This window comes from Mirounga angustirostris, unplaced genomic scaffold (assembly GCF_029215605.1).
Source record: "Mirounga angustirostris isolate CCGP_5_RB_7025 unplaced genomic scaffold, mMirAng1.0.hap1 SCAF_5, whole genome shotgun sequence".
In the NCBI taxonomy this organism is placed as follows: Eukaryota; Metazoa; Chordata; class Mammalia; order Carnivora; family Phocidae; genus Mirounga; species Mirounga angustirostris.
In genome coordinates this window covers 113,885,862-113,912,432 of record NW_026991713.1, presented here as the reverse complement: position 1 = coordinate 113,912,432, position 26,571 = coordinate 113,885,862, and the positions used below count along the sequence as shown (strand labels likewise).

General features: G+C 36.7%; 1 protein-coding gene across 1 annotated transcript in view; it reads right to left on the bottom strand.

Annotated features, from left to right (window-relative positions):
* LOC135364298 (ankyrin repeat domain-containing protein 26-like) overlaps positions 1-26,571 on the bottom strand; it is a 362,531-nt gene that overhangs the window by 268,554 nt on the left and 67,406 nt on the right. Inside the window, 10 exon segments of the mRNA XM_064590297.1 lie at positions 4,737-4,833; positions 5,047-5,062; positions 6,908-7,001; positions 7,331-7,401; positions 11,184-11,294; positions 11,296-11,337; positions 12,731-13,687; positions 15,135-15,269; positions 16,204-16,387; positions 18,049-18,256. Coding sequence (XP_064446367.1) covers positions 4,737-4,833; positions 5,047-5,062; positions 6,908-7,001; positions 7,331-7,401; positions 11,184-11,294; positions 11,296-11,337; positions 12,731-13,687; positions 15,135-15,269; positions 16,204-16,387; positions 18,049-18,256 — 1,915 coding nt within the window.

Genomic DNA, 26,571 nt, shown 5'->3' with positions numbered 1-26,571 from the left:
GAGAAAACTCGATTTGCTGGGTTAAAAATAAGCCGAAAGGATCAGAGTGAATTGCCCTTGGGACGTGTGTGGTCTGTTCTAAAGTACGCAGCAGAAGATGTTTTGTAGATAGGAAGCCACCTGTAAACAGCACACTGTGCACTCCCCTCTTGGTTCCCTTGCCCTGTAAATAGCACACTGTGCACTCCCCTCTTTGTTCCCTTGTCCTGCTTTAAAGATTCTTATCATACATGCGGGACTAATCCTATGTACATGGAAGAATGTGCCTTACTAAGCCCATGCTGTAAATCATTAGAGATCTATAGCGCTGTAGAAGGTATATAAGATTATGGAAAATAAACCTCGGGACCTTGGGCTGATTGCTCGGGGTCCCCTGTGCCTCGCAAAACTGGCATCTCTTTTCCTCAGTTCCTTCACCGCCCCAGGTCCACGACTCTCTGAGGTCGACACTGGACCAGATGCACTTCACAGATAGATTCAGAGCATTCCAACCTAAAGCCACAGAATACACATTCTTCTCGAGTGCACATGGAACTTTCTCCAGAAGACATCACATACTGGGTCACAAATCAGGTCTCAACCGGTACCAAAAGTAGGGGATCATTCCCTGCAGAGTTTCAGACCACAACGCCTTGAAACTTGAACTCAATCACAAGAGGAAATTCGGAAAGAACTCAAATACATGGAATGTAAGAGCATCCTATTAAAGAATGAATGGGTCAACCAGGAAATTAAAGAAGAATTAAAAGAATTCATGGGAACAAAGGAAAATGAAAACACAACTGTTCAAAACCTTTGGGATGCAGCAAAGGCAGTCCGGGGAGGGAAGTAGAGAGCAACAACAGCCTTTCTCAAGAAACAAGAAAGGTCCTAAATACACAACCTAACCTTACACCTAAAGGAGCTGGAGAAAGAACAGCAAATAAAGCCGAAACCCAGCAGGAGAAGAGAATTAATAACGATCAGAGCAGAAATCAATGAAATAGAAACCAAAAGAATAGTAGAACACAGCAACGAAACTAGGAGGTGGTTCCTTGAAAGAATTAATGGGATCGATAAACCCCTGGCCAGACTTAGCAAAAAGAAAAGAGAAAGGATCCAAATAAATAAAATCATGAATAAAAGAGGAGAGATCACAACCAACACCAAGGAAATACAATTTCAAGAACATATTAGGAATGACTATATGCCAACAAATTAGGCAATCTGGAAGAAATGGATGCATTCCTAGGGAGGTAGAAACTACCAAAACTGAAACAGGAAGAAACAGGAAACCTGAACAGACCCACAACCAGCAAGGAAATTGAAGCAGTAATCAAAAATCTCGCAAGAAACAAAACTCCAGGGCCGGATGGCTTCCCTGGGGAGTTTTAACAAACACTTAAAGAGGAATTAATGCCTATTCCTCTGAAGCTGTTTCAAAAAATAGAAATGGAAGGAAATCTTCCAAACTCTTTCTATGAGGCCAGCATTACCTTGATCCCAAAACCAGACAAAGACCCCACCAAAAAGGAGAATTACAGACCAATATCCCTGATGAACACGGATGCAAAAATTCTCATCAACATACTCGCTAATAGGAGCCAACAGTACATTAAGAGGATTATTCACCCCAACCAAGTGGGACTTATTCCTGGGCTGCAAAGGTGGTTCAACATCCGCAAATCAATCAACGTGATATGCTACGTTAATAAAAGAAAGGACAAGAACTGTATGATTCCTTCAATGGATGCAGAAAAAGCATTTGACAAAGTACAGCATGCTTTCTTGATTAAAACTCTTCATGGGGCGCCTGGGTGGCTCAGTCAGTTAAGCGGCTGCCTTTGGCTCAGGTCATGATCCTGGGGTCTTGGGATCGAGCCCCACGTCCGGCTCCCTAATCAGCAGAAAGCCTGCTTCTCCCTCCCCCTATGCCTGCCGCTCTGTCTACTTGTGCTCTCTCTCTATCTCCCTGTCAAATAAATAAATAAAATCTTTAAAAAAACAAACAAACAAACAACTCTTCACGATGCACGGATAGAGGGCACATACCTCAATACCATAAAAGCCATGTATGAAAAGCCCACGGCAAATATCATTCTCAATGGGGAGAAACTGCGAGCTTTTCCCTGAAGGTCAGGAACACGGCAGGGATGTCCACTCTCACCACTGCTGTCCAACATAATACTAGAAGTCCTAGCCTCAGCAATCAGACAATGAAAAGAAATAAAACGCATGGGAATTGGCAAAGAAGAAGTCAAACTCTCACTCTTCGCAGGTGACATAATACTCTATGTGGAAAACCCAAAAGACTCCACCCCCAAATTGCTAGAACTCATACAGGAATTCAGCAAAGTGGCAGGATATAAAATCAATGCACAGAAATCTGTTGCATTTCTATACACTAACAATGCGACAGAAGAAAGAGAAATTAAGGAGTCAAACCCATTTACAATTGCACCAAAAACCGTAAGATACCTAGGAATCAACCTAACCAAAGAGGCAAAGGATCTGTACTATGAAAACTATAGAACACTCACGAGAGAAATTGAGGAAGACGCAAAGAAATGGAAAAACACTCCATGTTCATGGATTGGAAGAACAAATTTGTTAAAATGTCTATGCTACCACTACCCAGAGCAATCTGTGCATTCAATGCAATCTCTATCAAAATACCATCAACTTGTTTCACAGAGCTGGAACACATCATCCTAAAATTTGTACGGAACCAGGAAAGACCCCGAATAGCCAAAGGAATGTTGAAAAAGAAAACCAAAGCTGGTGGCATCACAATTCCGGACCTCAAGTTCTATGACAAAGCTGTAATCATCAAGATGGTATGATACTGGCACAAAAACAGACACATCGGCCAATGAAACAGAACAGAGAACCCAGAAACGGACCCTCAACTCTATGGTCAACTAATCTTCGACAAAGCAGGTAAGAACAGCCATGGGAAAAAAGACAGTCTCTTCAACAAATGGTGTTGGGAAAAGTGGACAGCCACATGCAGAAGAATGAAACTGGACCATTTTCTTACACCATACACAAAAATGGACTCAAAATGGATGTAAGACCTAAATGTGAGACAGGAACCCATCAAAATCCTGGAGGAGAACATAGGCAGCAACTTGTGACCTGGGCCACAGCAACTTCTTGCTAGACACGTCTCCAAAGGCAAGGGAAACAAAGACTTCATCAAGATAAAAAGCTTTTGCACAGCAGAGGAAGCGGTCGACAAAACCAAAAGACGACTGACAGAATGGGAGAAGGTATTTGCAAATGACATGTCAGATAAAGGGCTAGTATGCAAAATCTATATAGAAGAACTTATCAAACTCAGCACCCAAAGAACAAATAATCCAGTCAAGAAACATGGAAGACGTGAACAGACATTTCTCCAAAGAAGACATTCAAATGGTCAACAGACACTTGAAAAAATGCCCAACATCACTTGGCATCAGGGAAATAAATACACATCAAAACCACAATGAGATATCAGCTCACACCTGTTGGAATGGCTAAAATGAACAAGTCAGGAAACAACAGATGTGGCAGGGATGCAGACAACGGGGAACCCTCTTACACTGCTCGTGGGAATGCAAGCTGGGACAGCCACTCTGGAAAACAGTATGGAGGTTCCTCAACAAGTTGAAAATAGAGCTACCCAGCGACCCAGCAATTGCACTACTAAGGATTTACCCCAAAGATACAAATGTAGTGATCCGAAGGGGCACCTGCACCCCAATGTTTATAGCAGCAATGTCCACAATAGCCAAACTGTGGAAAGAGCCCCGATGTCCCTTGACAGATGAATGGATAAAGAAGATGTGTAGATATATACAATGGACTATCACTCAGCCAATAAAAAAAATGAAATCGTGCAATGACGTGGATGGAACTAGAGGGTATTTTGCCAAATATGTCAGTCAGAGAAAGATAATAATCATTTGATTTCACTCCTATGTAGAATTTAAGAAACAAAACAGAGGAGCATAGGGGAAGGGAGGGGAAAATAAAACAAGATGAAATTAGAGTGGGAGACAAATCACAAGAGACTCTTAATCATAGGAAACAAACTGAGGGTTCCTGGAGCATAGGAGGGGAGAAGGATGGGGTAACTGGATGATGGACATTAAGGAGGGCACCTAATGTAATTAGCACTGGGTGTTATATAAGACTGATGAATCACTGAACTCTACCTTGGAAAATAATATACTTTATGTTGGTTAACTGAATTTAAATTTAAAAAATAATATTAAAAAAAAGAAAATATAAGCCAAACCAAGATAACTTTTGATATGATTAAACAGTGACACAGGTTTTTAGATATTAAAATACTTGTTGGAAGGGAAGAACACTATTAAAAGGAAATATTACCAAAGAACAAAGATATCTTGCAGAAACTCTTCAAAATGGACAATGAAAATTACAGTTGTTATTGTTAAAGGAACTATTGTTATTATTTATGTTATTTATATTATGTTATTTATATTATTATATTTATTTTATAATTATATTATTATATAATTATAATATATAATATATTATATATAAATATATTATATAATTTATAATTATATTATTAATATAATATAATTATATTAATATATTTATATTATGTATTTATATTATTATTTAAGGAATCATTAAAGAGTAAGTGTAATATTTTGGCAAGTATTTGTATTTAATAAAGTAAAATTACAGTTAAATCCGTTAATTAATGGTTAAAATTATCTGAAATATTACAGTCTTACCTAGTCATCTCTTTTTCTAATTCACCATTTTTCTTCATTTCTTGATCCAAACTACATTCCAGAGATTGTTTCAACTCAATACATTTCTTTTTTTTTTTTTAAGATTTTATTCATTTATTAGACAGAGAGAGAGAGAGAGCACAAGCAGCGGGAGTGGCAGGCAGAGGGAGAAGCAGACTCCTCGCTGAGCAAGGAGCCCGATGCGGAACTCGATCCCAGGACCCTGGGGTCATGACCTGAGCTGAAGGCAGACGCTTAACTGACTGAGCCACCCAGGCGTCCCTCAACTCAATAAATTTCTTTATCTGTCCCTTTTCTTCATCAGACTTTGAAAATAATTTTTAAAGAAAATTATATTTAAAAATCTAGATACTCATTCTTCTCTCATAAAATATTATTTCTCATGAATTCATAAGTAATAACGTGTTTAGAAAGGCTCATATACTACATTTTATACATTTTATAAATTTATAATTTTAAATTTATATAATATAGTTTAAAATTTATAATTTTAAGTTTTATATAATATAGTTTTATAAACCTGATGCCAATAATACAAATTTCAAATATAAGGACCTTTCTTAAAAACAGCTTAAACTGATTTTACATTTTCATCATTATTTTTTCTAGAATTTAAACTGCCAGAATTTACTTGTTAAATACAGAGGTTCTTACCCATATTAATACTAAGTGTTAATGAAAAATTTAAAAAAGTGGTTATATTTACATTTTAGTTTCTAAACATGCCCTAGAAACATTTTCATCCAAAGCTTAAGATACTCTGGGTTTTGTGAGATCATACCTTTTTAAGATAATCTCTGAAAAATTCCTATGCAGTCCCCATGACAGTTTTGATGATCGTCTGACTTTAGAAACTTTCGATGTTTCTTTGGCCACAAAAAGGACCAGTCAACAGAATGTGCTACTTCCCCTGATAGGTATAGCTGTATAATGAAATTTGCAAGGATGCAGCTTCTGTGACTAAAAGAAACTAGTGGTAGGTGCATCTACCTCATTGTTCCAACCTAGGACTCACAATGCAGTCTTCTCATCTTAAATCATTGGTAGCCTCTCCTATGAAGGAGGGTATAAATGGCATGATAATCCGGTTCTGCTTGGTAAATAGTTATATACTTTGCACTACGTATCAATAAGTTGTAATCCCGGATTGCACATTAATCTTTTCTGAGATTCGATTGCTAAATCTCTGAAAGGCTGATTAACTCAAATTAATGAAAAAAAAAAAAAAAGTTCCTGAACTTGCAGTGAATGCTAGGAGCACTATGTTACTATGTAAGGCCCTGATTGAGCAGTCATTTCCACTTTTTCACTAGCATCTCTTTTCCTTTTCAAAATCCAACAAAGAGAAAAATATATTCCTTTGAGAAAAATGTTTGCATAATGACCTAGTAGTCATTCTTTTTTTTTTTTTTAAAGATTTTATTTATTTATTTGAGAGAGAGAGAATGAGAGAGAGCACATGAGAGTGGGGAGGGTCAGAGGGAGAGGCAGACTCCCCGCGGAGCAGGGAGCCCAATGCGGGACTCGATCCAGGGACTCCAGGATCATGACCTGAGCCGAAGGCAGTCGCTTTAACCAACTGAGCCACCCAGGCGCCCCCTAGTAGTCATTCTTGATGATGACAACAAATTACAAATTTATAATTACAAATCACAACAAATTATCATGAAAGTAATCCATTCTCAAATCTAACTGAAGGGTTTAGATTACAAGAGAAAGTCAGAATTCAAGATCAAATTATGACTCAAAGTTTCAGAATTTTTAAACATACTGAAAAATATTAGTAGGGACTCGGACGTTTGTATGCCAATATTCACAGCAGCATTACTAACAATAGCCAAAAGGTGGGAAAACTCAATTGTCCACTGCCAGATAGATAAATAAAATGTGGCATGTATAAAATATTGCTTATCTTAGACTACCACAATCTTTTTTATTACAATCTTACTATAAAAATTATTACTTTACGAATTCAGTCAACTTCATCTATAAAGAGGAATTATACTACCAGTAGCAAGTAGCAACAATATGAATACAATAAACATTTTTATTAGTGAGAATTTTCATATTATCCTAAATGGTCTTATATACTACTACTAGAGAAATAAAAATTCCTTTTCAGTAGGACAGAAATTAAGAGACTGACTTACCAAACTTGTACTTAACAGGTTTTCCTGAGGTTGTTCAATTTTGCACGCTTGTTTTTTGACTGTAACTTTTAACTTGGCATTTTCAACTTCAAACCTAAAATGAGTATTTTAAAATTTATCTCACACATAAAAATTTAAAAGTACCGTATAATTTCTAAACAAACATCTGTCTTACATAAATTCTTAAAAATTTAAAAAGTAGAAGATTTGGCAATTGTGCCATTTCTCTGGTTGTGTTTTATAGTTAATGTGCAAAACTTAAAGATAATATGCAAAATTTATGCATTTCCAAATAGCGCAAAGCTGAAATTTTTATCCAGCTTAACAATGATGTAATTATATTAACTGATATATTTCTCATTCTACCCTGCTTCTCTGCTTTATAAATACTCAAGTTATTTTCTGTGCTGCTTTAAATTGTACTTTTGCACGTGATCTTTCGACGTCTCAATACATCTTACAGCCTCTGCATGTCGATCTTGTGCTTCTTGCAACTAAAAAAGAAAAAAAAGAAATACTTTTAACTACTGGCAATCTAGTATAAAACCACCATCAGCTGTTTTTGTAAATAAAATTTTAGTGGACACAACCACACTCTCCTCTACATACTGCTTTATGGCTACAGCAGATTTGAACTGCTGCAACAGAGACCTATGGCCTACGAAGCCTAAAATATTTACAGGGAGTCTGCTTCTCTCTATCTCTCCCTTTGCCCTTCCCCACTGTTCCTTCTCTCTCTCAAATAAATAAAATCTTAAAATAAAATATTTACAATCCCCTTACAGAAAAGTTTGCTGACTTCTCTAGTTACTAAAATGTCACATTTTTAATGTTTTTAAATTATATTTTATCAGCTAAATCTACGAATTTATATATGGGTCAAAGGGGGAAAGATAGGAAATTATCTTATGGTAAACATTTCTATTTTTGTATTCGAAGTACCACATCAATTATACTTTTAAATATTCACATATGTGATGACCATGGCTGTTCCAGTGCTTATAAAAGTTAACATGTTGCTTTCAGTGACAACTAGATATTTCATGGAATAGTATGAGAGGCATTATCGTCGTAGGAACCAGAATGCCTGGGGTCTGAATCCCAACTCACTAGGTATTAGCTGTGTGACCTGGAACAAATTACTTAAAATTTCTGTGTCTCAGCTTCTTCTCTATAAAATGAAGATAAAAATAGTATCTACCACACTGGCATGTTGGGAAGATTAATTTAGGAAATTTACATGAACTATTTTTTTTATTTTTATTTTTTAAAGATTGTATTTATTTGACAGAGAGAGAGAGACAGCGAGAGACGGAACACAAGCAGGGGGAGTGGGAGAGGGAGAAGCAGGCTTCCTGTGGAGCAGAGAGCCCAATGCAGCACTTGATCCCAGGACCCTGGGATCATGACCTGAGCCAAAGGCAGACACTTAACGACTGAGCCACCCAGGTGCCCCTATACATGAACTATTTAGAAGGGCATGTGGCACACACCAAATTCTGTCTGCAATTAGCATTATTATTGTTGCTGTAGGTTATGTTCTAATAATATTTCATATTTTAGGCAGATGGTAGGCCAATGAAAGTGGTCTCTTATACAAGTTACACTGAAATCGTTCTTCATACCACTGAAAGTGGCAGCAAATGGGGAGCATGAGGCCCAGAATACATCCTCCATACTTCAAAAAACTTTTACCAATTCCACTAGCTAACAGTACTTTTTTCCACTTATAATAATTTTAACTTACTGCCTCTCTATACTACTCAGTGGACAATCTCATGGACTACAGGGTAAATAGTACCTCCTAGACTGAGTAATAAATATTTACATGACCATCAGAGGCAAGGTAAAGCCACTGACGTGGAAATAATGGACTCTTGCTAAATCAACATTCCCAAATCATTTCATGTTTATATTATCTTAACAACTGTCTCTGTTACACTGCTTTGGCAAGTACTCTGATGAATACATTAAGGCTATGTGATATGGCATATCAGAAAAAACTGTCCCCAGGGGCGCCTGGCTGGCTCAGTGGGAAGAACGTGACTCTTGACTTTGGGCTCATGAGTTCAAGCCCCACGATGGGTGTAGAAATTACATAAGTAAATAAATACACAAACAAACAAACTTTAAAAAAGAAAGGTTAAAAAAAAAAAAAAGAAAGAAAGAAAAGCTGTGCCCGGAGCTTTATAGTTGGTAAAGTAATCTCAGTACTGGCTGCAAAATGAAGAAAGGCAAATTTAGACGGCTCTTCCACAGTGAGGGAGGAGAAACAAGCATTTGAACACTTCTCCTCTGTCAGATTAAATGCTTTCAATTTTACATTTAATTGCTTAAAATACATTTAGAATAAAAGCTTTGTTATGTCAATGCTTTCAATCAGAAATTATTGATACGGTATGAATACTTAATTTTATCCTAAACACTGTTAAGTTAAAATATTTTCAATTTATACAAGGATAGGTACCATGCATATCCCATATTTTCCCCCTTAGATAAATGTGTACGTAGACAAAATTATCTATCATGAAAAAAATAAAACCAATGTAAAATAAAGGACTAAATTGTTCTGCATAGACTAGATGAGACACGTGTGAAGAGATTAAAGTCAGTGGGAATTAGAATAGTCAGAGAGAGCTTCCTGGAGAATGAGAGACTATGAGCCAGGTCTGAATAGTGTAAGATTATGCAAGAGGAAGGGAAACTAAAAGGACAGAAAGGACAGCATGAGTAAAAGGCTGACAGATGGTGAAATCAACCCAATTACCTCAGAGGATAAAATCTGATGGCAGGGAAATAAAAACAGATGTCCAGACAACAATTAAATCAATGTTCAGAGCAGCATTATTAATGGCCATAAAGTGGGAAACAACCCAAAGGTGCATCAAATGATGAATGAACAAGGGTTTTGGCCCACAATGGAGTACTGTTGGACAATTAAAAAAAAAAATGAAGCACTGATATATGCTATAACACAGATGAACCCTGAAAACATTAAGTGAAAGAAGCTAGTCACAAAGGACCACACACTGTGTGACCCCCCTTTATATGAAATATTCAGAATAGGCAACTCTATAGAGGGTGGAAGTAGACTGGTGGTTGCCTGAGGCTGGGGGCTCAAGGGCTAAGGGTTTCTTTTCAGGGTGATGAAAATGTTCTACTTGATGGCAGTGATAGTTGCACAACTCTATGAATATGATCAGAAACACTGAACTATACATGTTAACTGGGTGAATTGTATGGTATGGGCATTATATCTCAATAAAGTTTTTAAAAAATCCAATGGGGGCGCCTGGGTGGCTCAGTCATTAAGCGGCTGCCTTCGGCTCAGGTCATGGTCCCAGGGTCCTGGGATCAAGCCCCACATCAGGCTCCTTGCTTGGCGGGAAGCCTGCTTCTCCCTCGCCCACTCCCCCTGCTTGTGTTCCCTCTCTCACTGTGTCTCTCTCTGTCAAATAAAATCTTAAAAACAAAACAACAAAAAAACAACGGCAGGACCCATTCTTAATTTCTTAATTCTCTCTTTTGGGTGTATATACCACACATGATCTGAATATTTCTATGCATTTACAATATATCTAAAAGGAAAAGAAAATGAAGGAAACACCTAAGTTCAACTGGTTTGTAAAATGACTTTTCTGTACAAGTTATCCTAAATTCAGTACAGATTCTGTATCCGTTCATAAAAGTGAACATGAGAAATAAGACCATTGTCTGAAACATTCCATTAAAGATTATCTTCTGATTTTGTATGGCTCACCTCATCATGGTAACAGAGATATCATTAAAAAACATTGCACCTGGGTGGCTCAGTTGGTTAAACATCCAACCCATGATTTCAGCTCAGGATCATGGAATCGAGCTGGCGTGGGGCTCTGTACTGGGCAGGGAGTCTGCTTGAGATTCTCTCCCTCTCCCTCTGCCTCTCCCCCAACTCATGTGTGTGCATGCGCACACGCTCTCGCTCTCTCTCAAATACTACATAAATCTTTAAAAAAATTGTACAATAGGAAAAAAAAGTCCCTCAATTTCTGTGAGGAATGATGAATCAGTTTCAACTTTCCTAAGGGTAAATACTGTAAGAAAAAAAAATGTATAACACAAATAGCAGAATGAAAGTCAAAGTTTAAGAAATAAGTGCATTGTGAAGATACTAAAATTACACTAAATTATAATGACAATACAAAAGAAAATGGTTCATAGAAATTAGCATCCTAAAACACTTTGTATTAACCTGCTACAGATTAACTGTTGACATGCTACATTTAATACATACCTGACTTCTGATTTGACCTAATTTCTTCCTCAAATCCTGTGTCTCATCTTCTAAATTAATACGGCAATGTGATGTAACCTCCAGCGAAGCCTCTGACATAGACTGTTTTTTTTAGGGCATCAGCCAGTTCTAGTTGAAGGTGTCTCACAGCTACCTAATAAGACGTTTCTGCTACTGATTTTATAAATTATCTTACTATTAAGTTATATTAATAATATATAACTCTAACATATGTACTTCGAAAAATATCACAACATATAGGTGTTATCCTCCTGCCTAGTCAGTGTTATGTTACTTAGATAATTAATTCAGCCCCACTCTCCATTCCTTGTTGATGAATCTGCAAAGCTTCCCACCCTACTGAAGTCTCAAAAAGAAATGGGTATATAGGTGGGCCTAGCAGTGGTAAATTCTACATGATGCCATGGTTTCCCTCTTTTTTATTAGAGGCTTAAATTAATGTCAAACTTCCTCACGTATTCAATCCTCTGCTCAAATCCTTCCAATACATTACTATCTCAGAACAAGAGTGAAGTCATGCTAATGGGCTTCAAGGCCCTAGATAACCTGGCTTTCACCTCCCTCCCTGGCCTCCATTCCTGCTACAGTACAAGAATCCTGCCACCCCTCATTAGTCTGAAAATGGAGATCCAATGCCAAATTAAAATATTACAGATACAATTCTCTTTGTATTGGACAAACTTATGCCCAAATGATAGTCATTGAGCTTTGAAATAAGCAAATTATTTGTAAAATTGCCTTAAAAAATTATAAATAGCAGTGGGAAGATTAAATCAAACAGTTTTGCTAAAGCTCTCCACAGTTGTCCCAAATTACGATTTAATGAAAAGTGCCTGCAAAGGGTTAAAAGGTCATAAGACACATGATTTCAGACTAAAAATTCAAATTTATATAAATAAAAATAAAATTATTTCAACCTAAAATGTATAAAAAGCTACCAAAGGAAAAGTACTGAGATACAGTGTCTACACTTCAGTTCATGTGGGAAATCTGGAGTAAACCGTCAAGTGAATCCACTTAATTGAATCTCAATTTCAACATGCTCATTGCAGGTATGAACATTTCCATTTGTCTGTTCATCATGATATTAAAATGTGGTAACAAAGATTAAAATTATTATTTTGCAGTATAAGACTAAATTATTAGTATCAGCCTACTATTAACAATTTATAACTTAACCTCTTAAACTTTCAAAGATGACACAACAATTTTATTCAAATTAAAGCCCCTCTCAAGTCTAGTTTTTATTTGCTGGATCCAAGTTATGCTGAATCATAGTCTATATATTTTTTATATTCAAGTAGATTCAAAATTCAGCCATAATCATTCAGGTCATGATCTCGGGGGCATGAGGTGGAGTTCTCTGATGTGGAGACCTCTTGGGATTCTCTCTCTCTCCCCCTCTGACCCACTCCCATTCATGTGCAGGTGCACTGTTTCTCTCTAAAAATAATAATAATAATAAAATTCTACTTTGAATTTTCTCTTAGAAAGCTTGAAAAATATTTATCTTTCTGGATACTAACTTCTCTTTCTACTTTCTCCTTTTCATACTGATACATTCTTCCTTTTAAAAGATTACATTAATTGATTAGCTCTCTATTGCTTGCTTCCAGCAAAAGACTGTGTTTTTCACTTTCAGCTTGAAGTTTTTCTATGATACCCTGAAACTGGTCTTGGATATTAATTAGTACATTTTCTTTACTGGCAGCTTTGTTGTGAGCATCATCTAGTTGCTGATGAAGCAGCATATTTTCACTTTGTAGTTGAGATAATCTCTCCACTAAGGATTCCTGCTTTCCAATGTATTTATTCACTTGATCTTGTTCATTTTGATACATGTGTTCCATTTCCTTTTTCTGACACTGTGTTTGACTTAGGTCTCTCTGTACACATTCTAGAACCAAAGTCTTTTCCCTGAGAGCATCTCTTGTGTGATGGAGCTCAATTTCTAAACTATTGAATTTACTTTCAGCTTTAGAAAGGTTTTGAGAAAGAAGCTCATTGTTTTCTTTTAGGTTAGACACATCAAAATTCAGTTTGTCCTGCAGACGAAACCATTCATCTTTTGTTCTCTGGAAAGCAAGTTCTAGGTCTCTTTTTGATGCCTGACTTTGATCATAATCCTCTAGAGCAGTAGCTAGTCTAGCTCGATATGATCCAACTTGTGTGTCCAGTCTTTCTTTGTTTTGCTTTTCATTCTCCAGTTTAGACTTTAGCATTGTATTCTCAGTGGTCAGGGCATTAATCTGTCCACTATATTCTAATATTGTTTTTGTTAATGTTTCCTCATTCAGTTTTATGGTCTTTAGAAGACTGACATTCTTTTCTTTTATAATTTCAATGTCTTCACAATATTTACTTTCCATTCCCTGGTTCTTATTGTTTATTGTGTCTATTTCTAGTCTTAGCATGGTAATTTCATCCTGCCACATGTGGGTTTTAGGCAACAGATCTTTTTCTTCTTTATGACTATTAGACATCTTAGTAAAACAAAGGAGACTTTTAGCTGGAACTCAATAAAATGACATTATCCTGATTTTCTCTGAAATTAAAGAATAACCTATGTTTATACAATGAACAGATTGCAGTAAGTGGATATCCCAACTGGAAAAAAATAAAGTGGGGTCCAAACCTCAAACTTGATACAAGCATAAATTCCCAAAGTTTCAAAAATTTAATTGAAGACAGTGAATGCATGAAAGGAGAAAAGAAATCAAGACACAATTTTTAAGAATCTCAGACCTGCAAAGGTCTTTCTCTGATTTACAACAAACCCAGAAAGCCTGACATAAAAGATTAATAAATCTGATTACACTAAAAATTGAATTTACAGTCTCATATCTAACACAGCTACCCCACGATAAAATCCAGAGCTCTGCCTTTATTTTGACAGATTCAATTTCCTAAAATTCTTTTTTCCTGACAATATTCCATACAAATTCTACTTTTCTAACATTTCTATAGTCACGTATAAGAATTACATCTACTGATAACTGACAAATCTAGGCACTGTACTATAAACACTTCGACCGACATCAGTGAACTTTTTAGTATCACAAATCTAGAATGGAGAGGTTTAAAACATTAAGCGAGCTACAGGACTTTCCCCAGGTCTTCTTACTCCACTACTAGTCTCTTACACCAAACCGCAGCTCTTCTCTAGTGTAAATCATACATACAAAAGAAGCCTTATATTTCAAAATACTGATGGTAAATAATGTAAAATTTATACAACTGTTAGAAAAATCATGAGATTATTTGCTGATGCAATAAATTTTATTTCCTCTTCATGATGTTTTAAATAGTGGAAAATACATGGAGCTATTTTATTAGGAATAAAACACTCATCAATAAATTATCATTAGCATATAATTGTTTTAAAAGTGCCTTGTAATGAAATAGGATATTACTTGGAGCAAATTGCTACTTTTCTCAAAAGTAGAGACTAAATCCAAAAGAAAGTCTCTCAACAGGCTACACTCTTCTCCTGTTCATCAGTGGCAGTGTTAAGCTAACTTCTCTTTCAATACAGAGGTGATGAAGTAACTGCCAAAAATTGAAACATATGTTGTTAGTAGCAATAGTTTTGAGCATATGGAAAGCTCAACAATTCTTATGGAAAGTAATAAAAGCCTCTCCTTTGGATGAGGACATGATGAATGTCACTATTTGACTCTTGCAGACAAACGCATTTAAATTAAGGATATTACTTTATCCACTGGACCAAAAATGTCACCACCCCCTATGGCCCCCAAATACACACACACACATACACACACACACATATATATGCTTTAAAATCCTCTATGCTTTCCATGATCTACAGTGTTGGTTTTTAAAATATATATATGCTACATGGAGAAAAAATAATAATTTATACATATAAATACATACACACATGTACTTAAAAATAACTAAAGAAAATACCCCAGAATTCATTCTGTTATTACCCACTTCTATCTCCTTTTGTTTGCAAAGGTGATTCTTTAGAATTCCATCTTGTACTCTGGCATTCTGTTCTCGAGAAAGTTGTAACTTAGCGTCATTTCGCTCTTCTACAACCTAGAAACATATTTTCATTAGGATTTTGGCTCACACCATTAAAAAAAAAAGTCAGGGACGCCTAGGTGGCTCAGTAAGTTAAGCGGCTGCCTTCAGCTCAGGTCATGATCCCAGGTCCTGGGATCGAGACCCACATTGGGCTCCCTGCTTGGTGGAGAGTCTGCTTCTCCCTCTCCCTCTCCCTGCCTCTCTGCCTACTTGTGCTCTCTCTCTGTCTGCCAAATAAATAAATCTTTAAAAAAAAAATCAAAATCTTAAGAGAACTTAAAAATAATGTTCAAAAGAAGTAGCCTTTTTAAATACAAGGATTTTATCCTGAATGAATAACTCAAATTTTAATTTAAATGACAGCTAAATTTGTCATAAGGTAAAAATACAAGAAGATATAGTATGTGAAAGTAAAATTTCTTTACAAAACATTTAACTAGTTCCATCATAGTCTCAAGGCGATTGAGCCTGTACTTTAACATAAAAAATTCAAAACTGGGGTGCCTGGGTGGCTCAGTTGGTTAAGTGTCCTACCCTTGGTTTTGGCTCGGGTCATGGTCTCAGGGTTGTAAGATCCAATCCTGAGTCGGGCTCTTCATTCAGCACAGAGTCTGCTTGAGATTCTTTTCCCTCCCTCTCCCTCCCCCTTTACTCCTTCCCTTGCTCATGCTCTCTCTCTAAAAATAAATAAAATCTTAAAAAAAAAAAGCCAACATTCACATTTATCTCAATTTACCCTCTATCCCTTCATTCAGAAAATATATAGAGAGCATATATGAGAGGCCAAGAATTCCAATAAGTTAATAATTTTAGCTAAAAATATTATACTTCCTATTAGGATAAAATTAAATTTTTTATCTATTTTATACCTAAATAATATACATTAAATCAAGGGTATATTATAAATAATACTGATGGAAATATGCAATTTTTATCAAAGATTTACCTGATCCAAATTATTTCTCACAGTCCTCAATTCCGCACCTACTGTTGCAAGACGAAGTTCAAGTTGTTGTTTCATTTCAACTTCTTTATTATACGGCTCTTCTTTTTCTCTGAATTGCTCCCTCATTTTTTCATATAATTTATCAGCATTTCTTCTTTTTTCTTCTTCTTGTGTGAAGGTAAATCTGCAAATAAATGTGCTTATTTTAAAATGTTTTGAAAGCAATAAAAAGTTCATTTTATGATCTGGTTCCACATATGTTGGTTTATTAGCCAAATGAAATTTCTATGTTCTCAATTTTTTTCCTTTCTCGGGCTCATGTTTACTTTCTCACTTCAATCTCTTCCAAAAAATATATATAGTTGAAAAGAAGCAATGAGAAAGCATTATGCAGCTTAGTAATAAGTTTTAGTACTAACTCTGGTAGATATTGTAGAGAAAGGAATTTTGAAATTTTTCAAGAAAGCTAGAATTAAAATTATCATTTTCTCCATATAGTCATAATTACTCCTCCATTAGAACAGATAATTTAGTTACTAAATAAAAAGAGAAGTTGCTCTTTATAAGAAAGTTTATAAATTCACTAGAAGTAAATTTCTACTTCACAAAACATCACAGGTACCTCCAAAAATAATTTGCAGTATAAGACAGCATCTGCAGATGTCATTTACACAACATACACCTGTAGATTACGGTGATCCAGGACTAGGTTGGGGAGTCTAATATCTATACATTTTATATAGATAGCCCTATACATTTTATGTTTCTTCTTCTGCAATATTCTCAATTTACCCTGTTGATTATTATTCATTTTACTTTTTTTAAAGATTTTATTTATTTATTTGACAGAGAGAGAGCACAAGCAGAGGGAGCAGCAGGCAGAGGGAGAGGGAGAAGTAGGCTCCCCACCGAGCAGAGATCTGGAAATGGGGCTTGATCCCAGGACCCTGGGATCATGACCTGAGCCGAAGGCAGACCCTTAACCAACTGAGCCACCCAGGCGCCCCTATTATCCATTTTATAAATCATTTGAAAACCCCTTTTAGAACACAGGATCCATATTAATTAAGGAAACAATAAAGAGTTATATGTGCTTACAGCATAGACTTTTGGATTAATTTTATAAGAGAGATTTTGAAAAAACTTAGCAGTAATCATTTTCCATTTTACTTTTTAATCGCTGCATATGTTTAAAACTGAATAAATTTTTAAAATTTTTCCTATCTTGAGATAAATGGCCATTTCATACTCTGTTGATGGGCATATAAATTAATATAAACTTCCCAGAGAACAATTTAAAAATAGAATCAAAGACCTCCTTTAAAAATTTTTATACTTTAAACAAACAATACTATATTGAAGAATTTATTCCAAGTAAGTAACCAGAATTTTAGAAACAGATTTATATAAAAGACATTCCTTACAACACTTAGAGAAAAATGGAAAATAACCAAAATGCAATTTGTTAAATAATGAGGATTCCATATGGTGTACTTCTATATGGTCATTAAAATTATGATTTGGAATATACATTAAATTATCAGTAGAAGTATTCACTGTCAAGAACTTGCTGAATTATTTTGAAGAATCTCATACGTCACACTACTAAAGACGTTTTCTTTCCTATAAAAATTCCAGAAGGTAAGTTAGCAATTATCAAACTTCTCCTACACATCTGTAGTACAAAAGTAAAGAGTTCAAGGGGCACCTGGCTGGCTCAGTTGGTAGAGCATGCGACTCTTGACCTCACAGCTGTGAGTTCAAGCCCCACATTGGCTGTGGAGCCTCTTAAAAAAAAAAAAAGGTAAATAGTTCAAATATTTCCTTGAAACCAAGATGTCATACCTCAAACTGCCGAGTTCTTGTTCCCATTTCACTTTTTGATGCTCCAACTGCAATTTCAATTCTTTTGTTTCTGATAGCTCCTTTTGTAGTCCATTAACTTTATTTTGCATTTCTTTATTTTTTCTTTTAAGTTGTTTACACTGATTTTTAAGTTCTAATTTTTGATATGAAAGAATCGCATCCTAGATTTTTAGTAAAGTAGTAGAATCTACATCAGAGAGAAAACAAAAACAAATAAAATATATAGGGCGCCTAGGTGGCTCAGTTGGTTAAGCGTCGAACTCTTGGTTTCGGCACAGGTCATAATCTCAGACTTGTGGGATCGAGCCCCACGTCGGGCTCCACACTCAGCACAGAGTCTGCTTGAGATTCTCCCCCCGCCTTCCCCTCTGTTCTTCTCTCCCACCCCCACTCATGCTCTCTTTCTCTCAAGTAATTTAATTAAATCTTTAAAAAAAAAGAAATAAAATATGTGAGTACTTTTTGCATATAAAGGACTGTGTGCTTTCACATTCACTCACTCATACTTTAAACAAATATATATTGAATGACTTCAATATAAAAGATATTTTAGGGGTGCCTGGGTGGCTCAGTCAGTTAAGTGTCTGCCATCAGCTCAGGTCATGATCTCAGGGTCCTGGGATCGAGTCCCGTGTCAGACTCCCTGCTTACTGGGGAGTCTGCTTCTCCCTCTGCCCTGCCCCATCCCCTCTCGTGCACTCTCACTCTCCTTCTCTCAAATAAATGAATAAAATCTTTAAAAAAGAAAAGAAAAAATGACCAAAACCTTTCTAAGTAATGAAAACTATAATACCACAGATCCAGAAGAATCTGGCTAGGAGAGAAGAAATGGAAGTAAGCTATTATAGTTTTCTTAAACTACTATGATGGGGCATAACATTACTCAAAGGTGGACTGTGATGCTTAAGTCATATACTTTAAACCCTAATCACTAAAATAGCACAACTAAAGAGTTATAGCTAGAGTAAGCAAAATACATACATATACATACTCACATAAATAAAACTAAATCATAAAAATTACTTGATTAATTTAAAAGACAGCAGAAAAGGAAGAGAATAGGAGCAAAAAGCAGAAAGGACAAATGGAAGTCAAACAACACGATGACAGATTCAAATCAACGACCTCAATAATCACATTAAATGAAAATGGTCTAAAAGCCTCAATTAAAAGGCAGACTGTCAAAATGGATGAAAAAGGAAGACCCAACTATATGCCACCTATTAAAAAATACGCTTTAAGTGTAGAGACACACATTTTTTAAAAGGCCAGAAATATGACAGACCACACTAACAACTTGACAAAAGAAGGCTGAGCCTGAGTGGCTATATTAATACCAGACAAAATAGATTTCAAAGCAAAAAACACTAGCAGCAATAAATAAGGTCATTTTATAATGATAGAAGGGTCAATTAAAAGAAGCATAACAAACCTAAATGTTTATGCATCTATTAATAGGTTCAAAAATACAGAAAGCAAAAATTGATAGAATTAGAGAATTAGAGAACTAGAGAAACAGGCAAATTCACAGTTATAGTCTGAGATTTCAATAGGCAGAAAATCAGCAAGGGTATAGTAGACTGGAACACCACCATTCTTCTCAAGTATCCATGGAACACTTACCAAAAGAGACTATATTTTGGGTCATAAAATAAATTGTAATAAAAGGAGTCAGTCAAAAGGACTGAAGTCATGAAAGTGTGCTCTGCGACCACAAACTAATTAACACACATCTGAATAACCCCTAGGTCAGGGCACCTGGGTGGCTCAGTTGATGAAGCGTCTGCCTTCAGCTCAGGTCATGATCTCAGGGTCCTGGGATCAAGCCCCACATTTGGCTCCCTGCTCAGAGGGAAGGCTGCTTCCCCTCCAGCTCATGCTCTCTCTGTCTCTCTCTCTCTCTCAAATAAATAAAATCTTTAAATAACCCCTGGGTCAAAGAAGGACTGAAAAAAGAAATTAGAAAGTATTCTGAACTGAATACACATAACATGTTAGAATTTCTGAAACCCTGCTATACTAGCACTCATATGAGCATTTACAGCACTGAATGTATATTTTAAAAAAGAAGAAAAGTCTTAAATTGATGACCTTTGGCTCCACCTTAAGAAATTAGTAAAAGAGCAGTTAAAGTTTGATAACCTTTGGTTATGTAGAAAATCTGACAGAATTTTTTAAAAAGCTACTAGAACTAATAAATGAACTCATCAAGTTTGGAGAAGAGAGAATCATTATACAAAAATCTACTGTATTTCTACATATTAGCAATAAAAAATTAAAATTTAAGAATTAAAATTAATTTTAATTAATTAAAAAATTGAAACTGCATTGCAAAATAAAAAATAACCACAGGTAATATCATAAAGGATAAAAAGACCTATACACTAAAAACTACAAAATATTACCAAGAAAATTAAAGAAGATTTATATAATTGGAGAGAGATACTCTGTTTGGGGTTGAAAAATTCAATATTGTTAAAATTAGTCTGTAGATTCAACATAATCCAAACCTGATCTCCAGAAGACCACCAGAATGGTGTTTTTTTTTTTTAGGAAATGACAAGCTGACTCTAAAATTCATGTGGAAAACATAAATAAATAAAATAAATACAATTCATGTTCTGGAAACAGAAAGGATCTAGAATAGAATAGCAAAAGAAACCTGAAAAAGAACAAAACTGGAGGACTAACACTAACTACCTGATTTCAAAAATTATCATAAACTGGTAGTAATTAAAACAGCATGATACTTACATCAAGAAGGCCAAAGAATTCAATGGGACAGAATAGAGTCCATAAATAAACCCCCACACATATGGTCAACTGATCCTGACAAAGACACAATGGCATGAAGTGGAGAAAATATAGCCTTTTCAACAAATGGTGCTGGAACTGGATATCCATATGCAGAAAGAATGAACCTGGACCCATGCTATGCATCATAAGTAAAAAAAAAAAAGAATACAAAATGGAGGCGCCTGGGGGTCTCGGTTGAGTGACTGCCTTGGCTCAGGTCATGATCCCAGGGTCCTGGGATCAAGCCCCATGTCCAGCTCTCTGCTCAGCGGGAGCCTGCTTCTCCCTCTCCCTCAGCCTGCCACTGCCCCTGCTCATGCTTTCTCTCTCTCTGTCAAATAAATAAATAAAATCTTAAAAAAAAAATACAAAATGGATGACATGGATCACATGGATCACAGATCTAAATGTAAGACCTAAAACTATAAAACTTTGTTTTTAAACTACGAAACTTCTAAAAGAAAGCATGAGAGAAAACCTCTGACTTTGTGCTAGGCAAAGCTTTCTTAGATAGGAACACCGAAAGCAAAAAATGCATAGAAGAACAAATGGATAAACTGGATTTCATCAAAAAGAAAAACTGCTCTTCAAAAGACACTGTTGAGAGAATGAAAAGTCACAGATTGGGAGAAAATCTTTACAAAAAAATATAGGTGAGGGACGCCTGGGTGGCTCAGTTGTTAAGCATCTGCCTTCGGCTCAGGTCATTATCCTGGGGTCCTGGGATCGAGCCCCACATTGGGCTTCCTGCTCAGCGGAGAGTCTGCTTCTCCCTCTCCCACTCCCCCTGCTTGTGTTCCCTCTCTAGTGTCTCTCTGTCAAATTAATAAAATCTTAAAATATATATATACATGATAAAGGAACTATATCTAGAATATAGAAAGAATTCTCAAAACAAGTAAGAAAACAACCTAATTTTTAAAATGACAAAGGATTTGGATAGTTCAAAGCAGATACACAAATGCCAAATAAGCACATGAAAATATGATCAACATTATCAGTTATTAGGGAAATGTATATTAAAACCGTAATGGGTAAAGTAGGCAAGATGGCGGAGGAGTAGGAGACCTGGATTTCATCTGCTCTTAGGAATTCAGCTGGATAGGGATCAAACCATTCTGAACACCTACAAACTCAACAGGAGATCGAAGAAAAGAATAGCAACAACTCTCTGAACAGAAAAGCGACCACTTTCTGGAAGGTAGGACGTGCGGAGAAGTGAATCCGAGGCGATATTCGGGAGGATAGATGGCGGGGGAGGGGCCTCCGTGGGCCACTTCTGGCAAGTGATAGAACCACGGAGCATAAAATCGGAACTTTTAGAAGTCTGCTCCGCTGAGGGACATCACTCTGGTGGCTAAGTGGGGGGTGGAACCCTCGTGGGACAGTGTGGTCTCAGGACCCTCAGGGTCACAGAAAGACCGGGGGTCCCTGAGTGCGGCAGAGCTCCCAGGTATCGGAGCGGGAAGCCGGCTGCAGAGTTGGAGCCGAGGCGTGGGCTCTCAGCTCGGGGTTGCTATAAACCATGATCCGTGGCACAGTCGGGCCACTGCTCCTCCAGCAGAGACCCAACAAGAGGCAGATCTGGGGAGACTCACCTTCCTTCCCTGGGAGGAGCGGCACGGGAGTGCACCGCAGGGATCTGCTGGGTTTGGAGACTCCACACCGAGTCGGGTGCCAGGGATACAAACGCGCGGTCAGAGGCCGGGTGAGCATGGAATGTGGCCGGAGACCGGGGAGACGGGAGTAACGGACTACTTTTCTCTGGTGGTGCACTGAGGAGTGGGGCCCCGAGTTCTCGGCTCCTCCGGGGCGGAGATTGGGAGGCCGCCATTTTCACTCTCCGCCTCCAAAGCAGTATGGAAAGCTTGAAGGGAAAAAAAGCTCCAGAGAGCAAACCCGAGCAGATTACTTAGCCCAGACGGGGGAAAGGGCGGGGCAATTCCGCCTCTGGCAAAGACATTTGGGAACCACGGCAACAGGCCCCTCCCCCAGAAGATCAGCGAGAACAGCCAGCCAAGACCAAGTTTACCGATCAATGAGAATGGCAGAACTCCTGCACTAGGGGAATACTGCACATAGAATTCATGAGTTTTTTACCATGATTCTTTAGTCTTTCAAAGGTAATTATTTTTTTTAACTGTTTTTTTTTTTTTTGAATTTTTCTTTTTCCCTTTTTCAACCAACATCTTATCAATCCCTTTTTTAAAAAACATTTTTATTTTTCATTTTTAGAGTCATATTCTATCCCTTCATAGTAGTTACCTGTATTTTTGGCATATATATATATATAAGTTGTTCTCTCCTTAAAATTTTGAGATAGTTTCTTCTAACAGATCAAAATACACCCTAAATCTCTAGTGTATGGTTTTTTTTTACTCCCCTGCCTGATCACATTCTCTCCCTTTTTTTTCTTTTTTTAAAAAATCCTCTTCTTTCTTTTTTCAAACAACTTATCAATTCCTTTTATAAAATTTTTTATAATTTCCATCTTTACAGTCATATTCCATCCCTTCAATATATCAACCCTTATTTTTGTACATATATAAGTTTTTCTTTCTTTAGAATTTTGGGAGGAACTTTCTTTTAACAGACCAAAATACACCCAAAATCTAGTGTGTGGCACTGATCTATATACCAGCCTGATCATATTTGATCACATTCTGTTTTTGTTTTGTTTTGTTTTTGTTTGTTTTTATCTTTATCTTTTTCTTTTCTTTCCTTTTCTTTTTTCTCTCTTTCCCTTTCTTTTCCCAGTGCTTCAGGTCTTTTCTGATTTGTTTAGAGTATATTTTCTGGGGACGTTGTTACCCTGCTAGCATTTTGTTCTCTCATTAATCTATTCTCCACTGCACAAAATGGCAAGACGGAAAAAATCACCTCAACAAAAAGAACAAGAAGTAGTACCGAGTGCCAGGGACCTACTCAATACGGACATTAGTACCATGTCAGATCTAGAGTTCAGAATCATCACCTTAAAGATACTACCTGGGCTTGAAAAAAGCATAGAAGTTATTAGAGAAACGCTTTCTGGAGAAGTAAAAGAACTAAAATCTAACCAAGTAGAAATCAAAAAGGCTATTAATGAGGTGCAATCAAATATGGGGGCGCTAACTGCTAGGATAAATGAGGCAGAAGAGAGAATCAGTGATACAGAAGACCAAATGATGGAAAATAAAGAAGCTGAGAAAAAGAGAGAGAAACAACTACTGGATCACGAGGGCAGAATTCGAGAAATAAGCGATACCATAAGATGAAACAACATTAGAATAATTGGGATCCCGGAAGAAGAAGAAAGAGACAGAGGGGCAGAAGGTATAATGGAGCAACTTATAGCAGAGAACTTCCCTAATTTGGGGAAGGAAACAGGCATCAAAATCCAGGAAGCACAGAGAACCCCTCTCAAAATCAATAAAAATAGGTCAACACCCCAACATCTAATAGTAAAACTTACGAGTCTCAGAGACAAAGAGAAAATCCTGAAGGCAGCTGGGAAGAAGAGATCTGTAACCTACAATGGTAGAAACATTAGATTGGCAACAGACCTATCCACAGAGACCTGGCAGGCCAGAAAGGACTGGCAGGATATATTCCGAGCACTAAATGAGAAAAATATGCAGCCAAGAATACTATATCCAGCTAGGTTGTCACTGAAAATAGAAGGAGAGATAAAAAGCTTCCAGGACAAACAAAAACTAAAGGAATTTGCAAACACGAAACCAGCTCTACAAGAAATCTTGAAAGGGGTCCTCTAAGCAAAGAGAGAGCCTAAAAGCAACATAGACCAGAAAAGAACACAGACAATATACAGTAACAGTCACCTTACAGGCAATACAATGGCACTAAATTCCTATCTTTCAATAGTTACCCTGAATGTAAATGGGCTAAATGCCCCAATCAAAAGATACAGGATATGAGATTGGAATAAAAAACAAGACCCATCGATATGCTGTCGGCAAGAGACTCATTTTAGACCCAAAGACACCCCCAGATTGAAAGTGAGGGGGTGGAAAACCATTTACCATGCTAATGGACACCAAAAGAAAGCTGGGGTGGCAATCCTTATATCAGACAAATTACATTTTAAACCAAAGACTGTAATAAGAGATGAGGAAGGACACTATATCGTACTTAAAGGGTCTATCCAACAAGAAGATCTAACAATTGTAAATATCTATGCCCCTAACATGGGAGCAGCCAATTATATAAGGCAATTAATAACAAAAGCAAAGAAACACATCGACAACAATACAATAATAGTGGGGGACTTTAACACCCCCCTCACTGAAATGGACAGATCGTCTAAGCAAAATATCAACAAGGAAATAAAGACTTTAAATGACACACTGGACCCAATGGACTTCACAGACCTATTCAGAACATTCCATCCCAAAGCAACGGAATACACATTCTTCTCTAGTGCCCATGGAACATTCTCCAGAATTGATCACATCCTAGGTCATAAATCAGGTCTCAACCGGTACTAAAAGATTGGGATCATTCCCTGCCTATTTTCAGACCACAATGCTTTGAAACTAGAACTCAATCACAAGAGGAAAGTTGGAAAGAACTCAAATATATGGAGGCTAAAGAGCATCCTACTGAAGAATGAATGGGTCAACCAGGAAATTAAAGAAGAATTTAAAAAATTCATGGAAACCAATGAAAATGAAAACACAACGATTCAAAATCTTTGGGATGTAGCAAAGGCAGTCCTACGAGGAAAGTATATAGCAATACAAGCCTTTCTCAAGAAACAAGAAAGGTCTCAAGTACACAACCTAACCCTACACCTAAAGGAGCTGGAGAAGGAATAGCAAATAAAGCCTAAACCCAGCAGGAGAAGAGAAATAATAAAGATCAGAGCAGAAATCAATGAAATAGAAACTAAAAGAACAGTAGACAGATCAACGAAACAAGGAGCTGGTTCTTTGAAAGAATTAACAAGATTGATTAATCCCTGGCCAGACTTAGCAAAAAGAAAAGAGAAATCAAGAAAATTAGGAATGAGAGAGGAGAGATCACAACCAACATCAAAGAAATATAAACAATTATAAGAACATATTATGAGCAACTCTATGCCAGCAAATTAGATAACCTGGAAGAAATGGAGGCATTCCTAGAGATGTATCAACTACCAAAACTGAACCAGGAAGAAACAGAAAACCTGAACAGACCTACAACCACTAAGGAAATTGAAGCAGTCATCAAAAATCTCCCAAAAAACAAAAGCCCAGGGCCAGATGGCTTCCCAGGGGAATTCTACCAAACATTTCAAGAAGAATTAATACCTTTTCTTCTGAAACTGTTCCAAAAAATAGAAATGGAAGGAAAACTTCCAAACTCGTTTTATGAGGCCAGCATTACCTTGATCCCAAAACCAGACAAAGACCCCATCAAAAAGGAGAATTACAGACCAATATCCCTGATGAACATGGATGCAAAAATTCTCACCAAAATACTAGCCAATAGGATCCAACAGTACATTAAAAGGATTATTCACCACGACCAACTGGGATTTATCCCTGGGCTGCAAGGTTGGTTCAACATCCGCAAATCAATCAACGTGATACAATACATTAACAAAAGAAAGAACAAAAATCATATGATCCTCTCAATAGATGCAGAAAAAGCATTTGACAAAGTACAGCATCCTTCCTTGATCAAAACTCTTCAGAGTAGAGGCATTGAAGGTACATACCTCAA